Source organism: Mesoplodon densirostris, chromosome 12 (assembly GCF_025265405.1).
Source record: "Mesoplodon densirostris isolate mMesDen1 chromosome 12, mMesDen1 primary haplotype, whole genome shotgun sequence".
Taxonomy (NCBI): Eukaryota; Metazoa; Chordata; class Mammalia; order Artiodactyla; family Ziphiidae; genus Mesoplodon; species Mesoplodon densirostris.
Window position 1 is genome coordinate 15,798,786 of NC_082672.1, and position 17,158 is coordinate 15,815,943.

Sequence of the window (17,158 nt, forward strand, 5' to 3'; positions counted from 1 at the left end):
CCAATTCCAGTTCTCAGTGGCACAAATGTAAAAATTCATTTGCTTTATCCCACAATATACACAATAATTCCAGAATAACAATACCAACACCATTATATATGATATCATTACTGAAAACAGTTAATGTATTTGTTGTATTTTGTCCAAAGCATATTTTTCAATTGATTGGAATTTCCTCTGTGTGGTCATGCCACAAACTGGATATGCAATTTGACTCATTGTTTCATTTTGCTTTCAATTAAAAATTTTTTTAAAATTTATTTTATTTTTAATTTAATTTTTTTAACATCTTTATTGGAGTATAATTGCTTTACAATGGTGTGTTAGTTTCTGCTTTATAACAAAGTGACTCAGCTATACATATACATATCTCTCCATATCTCTTCCCTCTTGTGACACCCTCCCTCCCTCCCACCCTCCCTATTCCACCCCTCTAGGTGGTCACAAAGTACCCAGCTGATCTCCCTGTGCTTTGAAGATTGTTAAACTTTAACTTTGGTTTATAACTATGTAAAATAGATATATGCTTTCAAAGTCAACTCTCCAAGGAAATGTACATTTAAAGAAGTCTGGCTTCTAATCTTTCCCATTCTAGACTATTCCCTCCCTTCCCCATCAGGAACCAACTTTTAATCTTACAGTTTATCCTTTAAAAATTTTTTTTAGGGCTTCCCTGGTGGCACAGTGGTTGAGAGTCCACCTGTCGATGCAGGGGACACGGGTTCGTGCCCCCGTCCGGGAAGGTCCTACATGCTGTGGAGCAGCTGGGCCCGTGAGCCATGGCCGCTGAGCCTGCGTGTCCGGAGCCTGTGCTCCACAGTGGGAGAGGCCACAATAGTGAGAGGCCCGCATAACGCAAAAAAAAAAAAAAAAAAAAAAATTTTAAACATACACATTTACGTATAAGTATAACCTCCCTTATTTCTGAATAAATAAAAACAAGCTATGCCAGTGATTCTCAAACTTGAGTATTAGAATTAGAACCCACAGATTACTGGGTTGCACCCCCAGAGTTTCTGCTTTAGTAGGTTTGGGGGGGGCCCGAGAATTTGCTTTCTAACAAGCTCCTGTATGATGCTGATGCTGCTGGCCCAGAGACCACACTCTGAGAACAGCAGTACTACACTCCCCACCCCATCCCCTTTCTAGTTGTATCCAGAGATATTCTTTACTAGCTTTTACTGCTTTGTACTATTCTATTATGTGGATATACCATAGTTTATTCAACCAGCTTTTTGTTTTGTGGACATTTGGGTTCTTTCCATACATTATATATTTCTTTTTTTTTTTTTTTTTTTTTTTTTTGCGGTACGCGGGCCTCTCAGTGTTGTGGCCTCTCCCGTTGCGGAGCACAGGTTCAGGATGCGCAGGCTCAGCGGCCATGGCTCACGGGCCCAGCCGCTCCGCGGCATGTGGGATCCTCCCGGACTGGGGCACGAACCCGTGTCCCCTGCATCGGCAGGCGGACTCTCAACCACTGCGCCACCAGGGAAGCCCTATATATTTCTATACATATATTTATATATGCATATGTACCTATACTTATATAAAATATTTATTTCTATATACTGTATAGATTGATAAATTGTAACAGTTAGTACTACAAAGCATAGCATCACCTTTGTTGAGTTTCTGTCACTATATCTTTGGAATAGATTTCTGGAAGTAGGATTGCTAGAATAAAGGGTGAATTCAGATGTAATTTGGCTAGATATAGCCAAATTCTCCTCCACAGGGTCTATTTTGTTTTCCCACAATTACAGGAGTGTCTGTTTCCCCATGGCCTTGCCAACCTAGTAGGCTGCCAAAATTTTAAGCATAGTATTTGAAAAAAAAAATCTAAATTAATTGCCAAATTCAAAAAGTTAGAAGATAAAAATATCTTGATTTCTGGCTTCTCTTGAAAAAGTATTAGATCCACTGGCCCTGTGCCTACAGTTTCAGGTAACATTTCTGTCCCTGAGACATGAGTACCTTGATGGCTCTGGCTTCCACCTGGGCCCATTCATGCACTGTGTTCACCTGTTTAGCTCTTGAAGGCACTGGAGTGTCCTGCCCGGCTCCAGCGATAAGAAGGGCAAAGTGATTTGCCCAAGGTCTTCTAGGAAATTAACATCAAGCTAGAGCCTTTCCCTGGGTTTGCTCACACACTTTTAGTTTCTTGCTTCTTTCCTGCCTCCTGCTGCACTCAGCCTGGGATTGAACAATTATCAGGCTGATTTCCTCAAATTTAAGGACTTTTAGGATCATATGGAATACCAAACTTAAACACGACGGCCTCAATGAAAACATATTTAAATTACATCATCTATGTGACCTACACACACGTACCCTATTAAAGCCTCAAGGCTTCTGCACAACTGAATTTCTGTGCATTTTGTGACATTATGGCTCTATTCCTACCTTAGACAGTTTTCATTTAAATCAGTGACATATTCTTAATATAGAAGCAAATGCATATTGGATCTTAGATTTATAAGCTCTGTGGACAATTCAAATAATGGCTTTAAGCAAAAGTCAATAACTCCTAGTTAGTTCATTCCCTAAACACCTATGTCTTAGGATATATGCACACAAGTCCTTTTCTGAAGTATTTAGGGAGAAAGAAGGCAATGACACACAAAAAATTATACAAAAATAGATATTTTCTTCTGGTTATTCAACTTTTTCAAGTTGCAATTAGAGATGATGTCAAAATGAGACATTTAATTATGAAAAAACCAAAACACGATAGTCACGGCTGGCCAATCGAACACACAGGGGATCTGAATGCTTATTGAATGAATAACCAGAGTATAGAAATCTGTATGATTTTAGGGTTTCTTCTGCCATAAGGTCAATTTCTCCCCACCCCACCTCTCTCCTTTTCTCTCTCTCTCTCTCTCTCTCTCTCTCTCTCACACACACACACACACACACACATACACTCATTGATTCCTGAGTACTATTCACAGGACATTATGAGAAAGGCTTACTATGTAAATAGCATAGGGGTAAGGTGGCACGGACTTGAATGCACTTCAATTACACCAATATCGGATACCAGTGCTTTCTTGAGGATAGTTTCAGTAAGTGGTGGTGGTGCCTGGCACTGAAGAGAGAAAGGCTCCAGTGGGGAGGGGGCCGTGCATCAGGGGAGAGGAGGAGGTTAAGGGGAGGTTGGGTCTCTGAAGACAAACTTCGTCTCCCTCCTAAATTCCGCCCAGGGTCAGCCTGGCTGACAGTCAAGATAAGGGATGGAAATGAGAGTGGAGGTGAAGGCAGGAAACCAAGGAAACCTGTTGCAGGTGTTTCCAGAGTCTTAAGAGCGGAGAAACGCTGAGCTGGGAGAGAGCTCCGTCTGCCTGGTCAGGACCTTTCCCATCCCTCGCGAGAACGGTTTCAACAACAAGAGCTCCTGTTGTTCTTTTATGGGCAGCAGCAGGTAAGAAGTACTATGCTCCCCTCTTGCTGTCGCCTCTCCATACCACAAAAGCAAGGTCAAAGATGACTCTCTGTGGAAGCCCCAGTGACTCAGATAAAAGCAGATGGCAGCCGCCAGCTTCACCTCTTTCATTAACGGCCTCTCAGTTAAAGCAATTTTCTATTCCTCCCCAGAGGTGAGCAGCTGCCTGTGTGTCAGAAATGTAACATCTTCCAAATTTCAGGGTGCTGAGTAAGAAGCAGGCTGTGCCAGACCCCACACTCCCTCGCGATTCCCGGCTCACACACCAGAGCATGGAGCGCTATAATCAGTCTTCTAATTAAACTTGGCAATATCACAACGAGAAATCAGATTTGGCACATCAACAAACTTTTATGTGAATAATTAGGCCAGAGCTAAGTGTACGCTGGACCAGCTTTAATCAACGTGTGATTACAGTTACCAGTAAAAGCCCCAATGTTTCCAAAAGCTTCTATGTTGTTTATGTGCTGTGGTGATTGTAACACAGCTTCTTTGATATACTCAGCATATCTTTTTACCCATTTCTTCCTCTTTCGTTTTCCTTCTCTTTTCCAAATTCCTACCCTGCAGGAGAATTCACTATAACACAGGCCACTTGTGAAAAGAACTGTGTAGGTGTGTGGGCACAAACACTCACACCCACAAAGTCAGGAGTGTTTTATATACAAGCCCATCAACTGCCTTTAAGGAACCACACTTGAGTAGAACCTAGAATGTTATGTTTGGATTCAAAACCATTGGATCATCAGAAATGACCCCGTGGAACAACCTCAGAGCCCAGCCAGGCTGGGAGGACATCTCCAAGTTCACACTGGACTCCAGGATTCTAAATGAGGTGCTAACTCTGGGCTGACCCCAAAGCCCTGTCATGAACTTTGCTTCAACCTTTGTACATTTGAAACCACAACTGCAAAAATCCCATGAAGTTCTACTGTAAAAACAATTTCTGCTAGAGGTTTTCTAAACAAAAGCTGTTGAAGTTTTTAGAGAAACGTAAGATTCTATATGCAGTAGTTAGTATGTCGAGAAAGTAATGTTGTCAAGCAGGGGTCCCCAATCCCTGGGTTGCAGGGCAGTACCAGTCCGTGGCCTGTTAGGAATCCGGCCACACAGCAGGAGGCGAGTGGCGGGAGAGCGAGTGAAGCTTCATCTGCCGCTCCCCATGGCTCCCCAACACTCGCATTACCGCCTGAAACATCCCTCCTCCAAACCCCGAGGAAAAACTGTCTTCCATGAAACGGGTTCCTGGTGCCAAAAGGTCGGGGACCGCTATCGTAAAGGATTCCCTTGTAAGTTTCAGAATTCTCTCTCTTATCTGGGTACAGAATATAAACTGTCGTTTAAGCTTTAAAATTCAAATCGTTTCCTTGTGTTTTTCTAAACCATCCGTGCAATTTAAGAAAAATGTAGGAAAATTAGGGTGCATTTTTAAGATGCAGGAGATTAATTCTGCTCTCCTTATCCCCCTAATGACTAGGCTAGTGCCATATATATATATACATAAATACTATTTATATTCGAACAGATTTTTGTAACTGGTCTAGCGGTATCGTATATGTATTTATTTTTCTAACATTTCTCTAATCTGGACTCTCCTCTTCCCAAGCTTAAAGTTTTTCCTAGGAAAGATATGTAACATCATTTAGCTACTAGACAAGTTCTAGGACAACTACTAAGTTATTAGCATTTCCTAACTTACTGTGTGTTTTTTTTTTTTTCCCTAGCTAGCGGGGAGAAAAAACCCCCTCAGAGTGAGAGAGATTAGTGGTGAACCTCAGCCAATATGGAACACAATGGTCATTTTAACCTTAAAATGAAAACAATGTGTGTTCTGTCTCTGTCTTGGTTGGCTCAGAGAGATGAACCCTGCTTACCTTGGACACAAAGCATTCTGCTATGGCCACAGGATCATTTTCACAGTTTTCCAAGTCTTGCAGAAGTTCACTAATAAAAAAATAAAAGCCAGAATGTATTAGGTTGTGGTCTGAGAGTTGAGAACATCTTCAATAACTTAGAAGTTTAAACATTTATATGGCATTTACAAGGAATCATATTTAATTGGATAACTGAGGACCTCTTGTCATTATACCCAAGACTTAGATAAGGGACTTGCCCAAGGTCGTGGTGGAGCGGGGGTGTAAACACAGGTCTGACCTGTAACTCTCCCACCCAGAGATAAGCCCTACCTAACGGTTTCAGTCTTCTAGAAGTTTGTCAACATCTGTACGCATGCTCACACATACTCACTCATTCATCCAATAGCTTTCCAGGTACCAGATACTGTGCAAAGCACTAAGAACAAACACACCAGTGATATGGTTCCTGGTCTCTTGGAGCTTGGAATCCACTGGAAGAGTCAGACTTTCAGTGAAAAATCACACTGACAAATATAAAACTATACATGGAGATACTGCTCTAAAGGAAAGATATGCCAGGGGAGGAAATCTCTTTCTTCAGGTGAAAATCTATATTATTTTTAATGATTCATTAGTTTAAGTAACTAACTGAATAATATTTCATCACGTGGACGTAGCATCGTTAATTTAACTGATCTCCCATGGCTGGATACAATTCTATAAATGGGATTGCTGGGTCATCGGGCATTCTCAGTTTAAATGTTAACACATTTCCAAATTGCACTCCATATAACTTGGATTGATATGTACCTTGATATGTTAAGTGTTTATTTTAATTAGCTGTGTATTACATATTTAATAAAAGGTTAAACAGTTCTACAGGAATTATAATAAAAATAGTTCTACACTTTCTTGCTTTTTGTTTTCCATTCTCGACTGCCACTCCCCAGAAACACTTTCAACTCCTAGCTGTTTCTGCTGTATGTACTCCTGTTTCCAAACATGCTGGTAATGCATTTGCATTCTTTTTCAGTTTTAGATATTTACTCCATAATCTCCCCAGCTTCCTTTCCTCCCATCTTCTCAACAAGCTCTGTTATGAAATTTAATTAGATTAAAAGTCAGAGTTTACACTTTTTTTTCTAATATTTATTTAATTTATTTGGTTGCCCTGGGTCTTGGTTGCAGCAGGCATGTTCCTTAGTTGAGGCCAGTGGGCTCCCTGGTTGTGGAATGTGAACTCCTGGTTGTGGCATGCATGGGGGATCTAGTTCCCTGACCAGGGATCGAACCTGGGCCACCTGCATTGGGAGCATGGAGTCTTAACCACTGTGCAACCAGGGAAGTCCCCAGAGTTTACACTTTAAAGACTATGTATATATTATTCTCAACTCAGCCTTGGAGTGTACCATAACTACATTTCCTTTCTTGTACAACCATGTTTTCCCTGGAGTTAAAATGCTTTTTTTTTTTTTTTGCTTTGTTTTCAAAATACACTCCACTAATTTACCTTCCAACTTTGCACCAGAAGTATAACCCTTGTCTCACCGAGTTCAAACATCAGATCATCTATGGGCTGTGTTCTTTCTTGGTGACCTCCCTCCTAGAGCTGTCTGTCCTTCCACTCCCACCTGGACAGGTGCTCTCCAGGCCTGCTGGGTCCTCTCTTCAACACCATCCTGATGGTGCCCTTCCCTAGCTCTCATATTGGATGCCTTGTTTCTTAAATACCATTTAAGCCATTTTGTCTCCTTTGGGAGATTCTACTACTCCAGTAGGGGTGACAGGCAGTACATTTTCTGAGACTCTTCCTGTTTCAAAATATTCTGCCTTCACACTTGGCTGATAACATCAATGGATATAGAATTCTTGGTTGGAAGTTATTTTCCCTCAGTTGTCAGGGAGCTATATGCTGCCTTATGGATTCCAATGCTGCCACTGAGAAGTCCAATATCATTCTGATCCGTGATCCAGGTTACATGTGACCTGTTTTTCAATTCTGGAGGTTTTTGGCGTTTTCTGTTTGTTAATATGGTTCTGAAATGCTGTGATGGTTGGTGTTGAGGTAGGTTTTTTCATGCACAGAGCCAATTTGAATATCTGGGAAATGTTCTTGAGTATCAGTTCTCAAAATGACCCCTGGGTTCTTGAGATCCCTTCATGAAGTCCGTAAGGTCAATATTTTTATAAAAATACTTTGACACTGTTAGATTTTTTACTTTCATTCTCTTGTGAGAGTACACTGGCCTTTCCAGAGGCCACGTGACCTGTGATATCACAGATGGAAAGTAGAAGCAGATATGAGAATCCAGCTGTCTTCTAGTAGGTCAAACAGTAAAGAGATTTGTAAAAATGTAAAACAATTCCAACACACACAAAAATGTTAGTGGGAAGAGTAGTAAATTTTTCTAGAAATTTGTGGATTTATTATTATTATTGAATACATTGATATCTTTCTCTTTTAAAATAAATTTATTTATTTATTTTTGGCTGTGTTGGGTCTTCGCTGCTGCCCACGGGCTTTCTCTAGTTATTGCGAGCAGGGGCTACTCTTCGTTGCGGTGTGCAGGCTTCTCACCATGGTGGCTTCTCCTGTTGCAGAGCACAGGCTCTAGGTGCGTGGGTTTCAGTAGTTGTGGCACATGGGCTCAGTAGTTGTGGCTCATGGGCTCTAGAGCACAGGCTCGGTAGTTGTGGCACACGGGCTTAGTTGCTCCGTGGCATGTGGGATCTTCCCGGACCAGGGCTTGGACCCGTGTCCCCTGCATTGGCAGGTGGATTCTCAACCACTTAGCCACCAGGGAAGTCCCCATTGATATCTTAATAGTTTCTCAGTTTTAATTTCTGTCATGGTAAATGAAACATCATAAATCATAAACAAAAAAGCTTTTTGGGCACTTAGTAATTTTTAAGCATGTACAGATCCTGGGACCAAAAAGCTAGGGAAACTCTGTTCTTGAATTATGGCTTTAATGCTCCCTCCCCTCCATTAGATTAGATACTTTAATCTTTCTCATTCTTCCTCTCCTATTTTCCATCTTCTTGTTTATCGTTCTGTTTTCTGAGAGACTTCATCTTTATTTTCTATCCCTTCTACTGAATTTTTTCATTTCTACTATCTGAATTTTAATTTCAAAGTGTGTGTGTGTGTGTGTGTGTGTGTTTACATGCTCTTTGGGTGCTTCTTATGTTTCTATTCTTATTTTATGGGTGCGAAAATCTTCTCTTATTTCCAAGGAGATGGTGAGTTGATGATGATGATTTTGGACTTCTCTTTCCTGCTTTTTGCTCAACTACCTTTCCTCTGATCATTTGGGCTTCTGTTGTTCTTGTTAGAGGTTCTCCTCAGATACCTGAGAATCTTCATTTATCCTTTCCTGTTTGAAGGTGAGACACCACAATGCCGACCATAAACTCTGCACAGAAGTGGAGCTTTGCACAGGGTGCTCCTTACTCAAGGCAGTGGTTCTCAAACTTTTTGGGGTCAAGACCTATTTACCTCTTAAAAATTCTTTATGTGGCTTATATCAACACATTAGAAATTAAGACTGCTATATAATTTTAAAAAGATCAATTCATTTAATTATAGATTATACATTTAGTACATGTTAATACAAATAACTTTTTGTGAAAAATAATTAGATTTTATAAAAAACAAAATTTAATGAGAAGAGCAGCACTGTTTTACATTTTTGCAAATCTCTAATATCTACCTTAATAGAACACAGATGGATGCTCATATCTGCTCTGTGTTCAACAGCTTCACACAAATATGTCATTGGAAAAGGGAGGAGTATTTTAATAGCCTTTTAGGTGAGTATGTATATCTTTCTTTGATAAGACACTGAAACTCAACAAATGGTAGTTTCTTCGAGGTTTGTTGAAGTCTGAAACCATTATATACTATATCTTGTTACATTAAAATCCATTGATGCATCTATCTTGTACTCTGAAAGGAATTTTACCAATGCATGATTTCAGAATAGTCCCAATTTCAAACATTCTTTCCTAATATTCCTATAAAAATATGCCACCTGTAAGATTATTTTTGTTTTGTTTAAATATAGTTCTGATATTTGTATCAATATCTTTTATAGAAAGATGGGTGTGATTAAATTAAAGACAGTTGAAATCTAATCATTAGGATCTAAATACTGAATGAAGTAAGAGAAAAGATCAAAGAAAAACAACAGCCAAGGAAGCAACATATCTGGACCAGTGTTTTCCATTACTGGAGGATGGAGTGCCCTGGATATAGGTTTTGTATCCAGGTCTTTCAATATAAATCCTCTTTCTGAGCACAGAAGAATTTTGAGCAGAATCCATCATGTTACTACTTCTCAAGGCTTAATAGAAATACTCCTTGACAATATTTAACTCCCTGTGTTCTCAATGTTACACTCATCAAGCTACCCTTTGAGCTTTAATTTCATCTCCAGATTGAATCTCCTGGTAGGAGGAAGTGTCTCAGGGGATCCACCCAGGCTCTAGTATGGCTCACCTATAAATGAATGGCCTTCATTTCTCAACAACCAGACCTGGGAGGGAGCACAGATACCTTCCAGTCCTACCCCTTAATTTTAAAGTGAGAAAACCATGACTCATAAAAGGGAGGTGGCTTACCTTAGGTCATACAGCTAATAATTAATGGCATAACTGGGGTTAGTATCAGGGCTTTTGAATCCCAGTCCCACACTCTATGATAAACACATCTATTGAAAGATTTGTTTCCTGATTGACTCAAGAAAGCTGAGGGCTAGACTCTGCATCACAGTGTCTTCAACCTCGTACTGCCTACCTGGAAGGCCTTGTGTGAATCACTTGGCTCGCTTTCCTTTACAACGCTTTTCTAAAATAATGGAAACAGCGGGGAGGAAGTAGTTGGATTTCTTTCAAGCTCTGTCATCAGAGCAATCATCCTGATACAGTTGGCCAACCACCCTGTTTGTTCTCCATTCAACATAGTAATTACTGAAAGCCTTGTGTGTCAGGCACTGCTATAGTCACTGAGGTGATGGGGTAAAGAACATGGACAAAGGCTCTGTCCTATGGTGCTTATGTTCTGATCAGGAGTGATAAGTGTTAATAACTGAAGAAATAAACAACACAATATCAAACAAAAGACAACAAATGTTGGCAAGGATGTGAGGAATTGGAACTCTTGTACACTGTTGATAGGAATGCAAAATGGTGCAGCCACTATGGAAAGCAGTATGGAGGTTCTCCAAAAAATTAAAAGTAGAACTACCATATGATCCAGCAATCCAACTTCGGGGTATTTATCTACAAAAATTGAAATCAGGGGCTTCCCTGGTGGCGCAGTGGTTGAGAGTCCGCCTGCCGATGCAGGGGACACAGGTTCGTGCCCCGGTCCGGGAAGATCCCACATGCCGTGGAGCAGCTGGGCCTGTGAGCCATGGCCGCTGAGCCTGCGCGTCCAGAACCTGTGCTCCGCAACGGTAGAGGCCACAACAGTGAGAGGCTCGCGTACCACAAAAAAAAAACCAAAAAAACAAAAAAACAAAAAAAAATTGAAATCAAAATCTTGAAGAGATATCAGCACTACCATGTTCACTGCAGAAGTATTCACAATAGCTAAAATGTGGATATAACCTAAATGTCCGTGAATGGATAAAGATGAATAAATAAAGAAAATGTGGTGTATATATATATATATATATATATATATATATATATATATACACACACACACAATGAAATATTATTTAGCCTTAAAAAAGAAGAAATTCTGTGACAACATGGAAGAACCTTGACATTATGCTAAGTGAAATAAACCAGTCACAGAAGGACAAATCGTACATGATTCCACTTATGAGAGAAATCTAAAATAGTCATACTCATAGAATCAGACAGTAGAGTGGTGGTTAGCAGGGGTTGGGGATAAGAGTAAATGAAGGAGTTGCTAATTAACAGGCATAAAGTTTCAGCTAAACAGGCTGAACCTGCTGTATCACGTTGTAGCTAAGTTAACAATAACGTATTGAACGCTTAAAATTTTAAGAGGGTAGATCTCATGTTAAGTGCTCTTATTATAACATAAAATTTAAAAAAGAACCTAAATGATATTTCATTCTTTTACCAACAGAGACTTACACACCATAGTACAATATTGCTTAATAAGAACGTTTATGTAAAAAACAGTAAAGTATTGGTTTTACTGAAAAACAAGAGAAACCCAATAGAATATGATATTGTACTGTTAGGAAGGAAATAAAGAGGATAATGTGGTAGAGAGCAGCTGAGGCTGGGGGGTGGTGGAGGAGCATTGGGGCAGTCATGGAATGTTCTCTGAGGAGGTGATATCTGAGTTTGGGGAAGGATGGAAGAGAAAGTCATTTAAGAAATTGATAGCGAGTCTAAGGACAGAATGAACATGGTGTGTTCTTATGTGAGGTGTAGAAAGGAAGCCACTGGCTGGTGTTTGGTGAACAACGGGGAGTGTGGGAGATACGGAAGACGACTAAACATAAAATAATACATCATGTACTATGGGAACTCAGATGGGGCCATGAAATGTGGGAGATCAGGGACTCCATAAAGACCAGAAACAGACGGTCATTCTAGAGTTACAGCCTAATGGGGTGGGGACTAGGTTTCTCACTGCATCAGTGTAACTAATGAATAACTTTACAAGTACAGTAGCAGGAAGGAGTGACTCACAGATTGTGTTTTGTACTCAAAGCTAAAATTAGTCATTCTACCTTCAGGTTTGGGGTATTTTCCCTTTTCCCAGAGCAACTGTTCCAAATATTTCCTCCTTTTTGAGTAGGATTATGAAAAAGAAAATAAGATTTCTTACTTGAGTTCAAGTCCCTTTTCTGATGGGCAGTTAGAGGAAACACAGTTCTCTTTTACAGAACATATTCCAGGTAAGACTTTCTCTGACCACTGATGGGGACTTGAAGTCAGGAATTGTAATACGACCTTGAAGATTCTATTGCCTTACATTGAGCAAGATTCAGGAAAAGGGCCTCTCCCCTTCCAGTGTGCAATAGACTCTAAGCACCACTTCCTTTTCCCACCCACCCAACTAGGTCAGCTAGCATTTTAACTTGTTTGCATCCAGAGGCACACGTGCATGAGGGAATAGAAAATGGGGTGAGGTTAATAGTACCAAATGCTCCATTAATTTCACTGATACATTAGCACTGGTCTTGAAAAGTCTACAAGAAGAAAGCCTGCAGGTAAAAATATATTTCTACCACTGTGCAGTAGTTTAAGACATTTTGGTGGTGTGAAAAGGCATTAAAAGAAAAGATAACTGCCCCCACCTTTCCCTGCCTTATTGTTGTATGTATCCCATGATTTGTTTTCTAAATTACATTTCAAAGGAGAAAAAAAGCATGGCCCAAATAATGTTTTTGTCTTAAGACATGTTACTTGCTCTGTGATGCTTTCACTAGCCCCTCAGACAAAATTAATTGCTTGTTCCTCAGCATTCTCAAAGCATTTTTTTCATTCCTTGATTATATGACTTGTTGCCTCTGCTACACAATGAGGTCATTCATCTTTATACTACTAGACTTAGCCCAGTGTTTTAAACACAGTAGTGACTCAACATAGGTATACTGAATAAAGAGAAAGGGTTAAAGGAAAAAGGAAAATTTTACTCTCATCTTTTGAGGAAGGAAGAGAGCTTATGATTTTAACTTGCTAAAAACTAATTTAAAAACAGAATTCCAGTATGGAGGAATGGTCTCTGCTTCCTCACTCTTCATCATTAAAGAAAGATTCAAATTACTGTTTAGATAACTCTTCTGTATTCCAAGAGAGGGATGCTGTGTAAAAACAACTAACATCTCTTCTTTTGTATGCAGTTAAAAAAAAACCCCAAGTTTTGGGAGTTTAGGGGCAAGTTAAAATGGGGAAAGTGGTTTCTTGGACAAAACTTGTTTCCTGACCATTTGGGAATTTCTTCCAGACACCAAACCAGTGTCTTAAATTTCCAGGCTGTTAAAGGGATTATGAGAGAAAGATTTGGCTATAAAAAAGAAAGCAAAAATGAAATCTCAACTGTATTCCAAACAGTTCATGTTGGAAGATTTTGTGAAATAACAACTTGAATCTAGTAATATGCCAAAACCGAACAAAGACAGTACAAGGGGGACTTCCCTGGTGGTGCAGTGGTTAAGAATCTGCCTGCCAATGCAGGGAACACAGGTTTGAGCCCTGGGAAGATCCCACATGCCACGGAGCAACTAAGCCCATGCGCCACAACTACTGAGTCTGTGCTCTAGAGCCCACGAGCCACAACTACTGAGCCCATATGCCACAGGTACTGAAGCCCGTGTGCCCAGAGCCCATGCTCCGCAACAAGAGAAGCCACCGCAATGAGAAGCCTGTGCACCGCAATGAAGAGTAGCCCCCACTCAATGCAACTAGAGAAAGCCCACGTGCAGCAACGAAGACCCAATGCAGCCAAAAATAAATAAATAAATAAATTTAATTAAAATAAAAGATAACATTAAAATAAGAAAAGTATCTTAAAAGAAGACAGTACAAGGAAAGAAATTATACACTACTGTCATTTATGAACATACATGAAAAAGTGCTTAAAAAAATACAAATCAAACTCATTATGCATAAATACATGAAACATCATGGCCAGGTAGGGTTTATTCTAGTAGTGTATATATGATTCAAATCAGAAGGCCTATTAATATAATTTGTCATATTATGAATAGGAGAAAAATCATATGCTAATTTTCTTACAGGACGATTATGCATTCAATAAAATTCAATTTTCATTCACACTAAAATCTTAGCAAAATAGAAAGAAGTGTCTATCTAAGTCTTGGAACAAACATCATACTTAATGCTAAACAGTTAAAGCATTCCTGCTAATGTCAGAAAAAATATAAGAATGCCAACATCTAATCAACATTGTATGGAAAGACTTACCCAAAGCAGTAAGACAAGAAAAAAACATAAGGGGTAGAAGAACTGTAAAGGAAGACAAAAAATTCTCCTTATTTTCAGACACTACTGTCTACACAGAAAATCCAAAAGGATCTATAAACCATTACTAGAACTGTTGGGACAGTTTAGAAAGTTAGTTGGATATAGTATCAACATATAAAAATTAAAAGCATTCCTACATGACAATAATGGCTAATTTAAAAACAGAAGAATTACTCTAGTCAAAAATAACATCAAAAAGAATAAATTTTTAAAAGTCACATGTATGAATGTGATGGAGAAACTATAAAACATTAGTATAGGGCATTTTAGAAAAGTTTGATTGATGAGATATTTTTACAGATAGGATGACAATATTGCGAAGATGTCAATTCTGCCAAAATTAATCTAAAAATTAAATCGAATTCCAATAAAAGTCCCAACAGAGTTTTTCATGGAACTTGACAAACTAATGCAAAAAAAAAATCACTTGGCAGTGCAAAGAGTTAAGAAATGCTAAGCTATTGTTGAAGAAGAGCAATGTGGATTTAATAATTAAGACAATGTGGTATGGAGTAAAGATGGACAAAGAGACCAACAACAAAACAAAACACAGAGCCCAGAAACAGGACCGTACATACACATAAACTTCACCTAGGAGGAATGTGGAACTACAAATCGGCATAGAAAGGACGTACTTTTCAGCCTACGGTGATGGGACCATCAGCTAGCCATATGAAAATAAGGATTTGGATTTCCTACCGCAAACCATACTTGCATCAATTTTAGTTAGATTAAGGACATAAGTGAAAAGCAAAATTTTAAGACTTTTAGGAAAAATATACAGTATATTTATGAACTGAGAGTAGGAGGTAATTTTTTAAACAAACACAAAATCCCCATACTATAAATATTATATTTACTTAGAGTAATCAAACTTATGAATTTTACAACTTATTTTCAAAGAAACCATAATTAAAGTTAAAAGACAAGTCTCATACTAAGGGAGGACTACAACTCACATAGCCCACAACGATCTCCAGGGAGAATTCATCAAGAACTCCTATACAACCCTAAGAAAAAGAAACATCCTGGGACTTCCCTGGTGGCGCAGTGATTAAGACTCCTCACTCCCAATGCAGGGGCCTGGGTTCTGTCCCTAGTCAGGGAACTAGATCCCACATGCATGCTGCAACTAAGGGTTCACATGCCACAACTAAGGAGCCCACCTGCCACAACTAAGTGCAACCAAATAAATAAATAGGTATAGGTATTTTTTAAAAAAAGAAAAAGAAACATCCTGACAGAAAAATGATCAATGGGTATAAACCAGAAATTCACAGAAGAAATCAAAGTGGCCAAAAAAACAAGAAAAGAGGCTTAGTCTTAACTGCAATTGGCAAAATGCAAGGTAATGTATCCCCCAATGGAATATTATATCACAGTTAAAATAAGCAAAGTAGGGCCTCCCTGGTGGCGCAAGTGGTTGAGAGTCCGCCTGCCAATGCAGGGGATACGGGTTCGTGCCCCGGTCTGGGAGGATCCCATATGCCGCGGAGCGGCTGGGCCCGTGAGCCATGGCCGCTGAGCCTGCGCGTCCGGAGCCTGCGCGTCCGGAGCCTGTGCTCCGCAACGGGGGAGGCCACAACAGTGAGAGGCCCGCATACCGCAAAAAAAAAAAAAAAAAAAGCAAAGTAGAGCTATAAATCTCAAAAGCAACGTTGAGTGAAAAAAACTTCTAAAAGGTTGACACGATTTATGCCATGTTTGAAATAAGTTAAAGCATGCTATGTATTTTAATTAATTAATTAATTAATTAATTAATTAATTATTTTTGGCTGTGCTGGGTCTTCATTGCTGTGTGCAGGCTTTCTCTAGTTGCGGCAAGCGGGGGCTACTCTTTCTTGCGGTGTGCGGGCTTCTCGTTGCGGTGGCTTCTCTTGTTGTGGAACACGGGCTCTAGGTGCGCAGGCTTCAGTAGTTGTGGCACATGGGCTCAGTAGTTGTGGCTCACGGGCTCTAGAGCGCAGGCTCGGTAGTTGTGGCGCATGGGCTTACTTGCTCCACGGCATGTAGGATCTTCCCAGACCAGGGATCAAACCCCTGTCCCCTGCACTGGCAGGTGGATTCTTAGCCACTGAGCCATCAGGGAAGCCCTGTATTTTAAATAAGTACTTACATACATAGTCATGGCAACAAAGATCATACTTGGGAATGAAACACCAAGTCTTGGATAGCAGTTATAGTTATAATGGTATTTTGAGCCAGATTGTACTGGCTTTTCTGAGCCAATTCTGTACATCTCTTCCTAATTCCATGTTCAGTGATGTCTTCTTAGTAGCTTTAATCTGCAGTGATGGGTGTGTTTCCACCAGAGAAACTGGCAAACACTATAAATCCCAGATTCCCCCTCCCTTGTCCTCACCCTGGAGAACTGGTACACCAGCACATCACTGTGCCATTCTCCACAGAGCGGGATGCAGTTGGGAGGGGTATATCAGGGGACTCAGCATTATTTGTAATGCCTTTAGGCTTTCAAGAATTTCTAAAGCAGAGACTTCCCTGGTGACACAGTGGTTAAGAATCCGCCTGCCAATGCAGGGGATATGGGTTCGATCCCTGGTCCAGGAAGATCCTCATGATGCTCAGCAACTAAGCCCGTGTGCCACGACTACTGAGCCTGTGCTCTAGAGTCCACAAGCCACAACTACTGAGCCCACGTGCCACAACTGCTGAAGCCTGCGTGCTGAGCCTAGAGCCCGTGCTCCGCAACAAGTGAAGCCGCTGCAAAGAGAAGCCCGCACACCACAAGGAAGAGTAGCCCCCGCTTGCCGCAACTAGAGAAAGCCCACACATAGCAATGAAGACCCAAAGCAGCCATAAATAAATAAATTTTTTAAAAAAAGAATTTCTAAAGCAAATATGGCACAAAGGAAGG

The 17,158-nt window shown here is 40.1% G+C and overlaps 1 protein-coding gene across 3 annotated transcripts in view; it reads right to left on the reverse strand.

The window, feature by feature from the left end:
* Positions 1–17,158, reverse strand: part of PLEKHG1 (pleckstrin homology and RhoGEF domain containing G1) — a 91,557-nt gene that overhangs the window by 38,447 nt on the left and 35,952 nt on the right. For 2 of the 3 annotated variants that reach the window (XM_060115067.1, XM_060115068.1), the window contains exon 3: positions 5,320–5,389. The exons of the other annotated variant lie outside the window; for it this stretch is intronic. In XM_060115067.1, the coding sequence (XP_059971050.1) occupies positions 5,320–5,389 (70 nt within the window). The remainder of the gene's footprint in view (positions 1–5,319; positions 5,390–17,158) is intronic. 3 annotated transcript variants of the gene reach the window in all.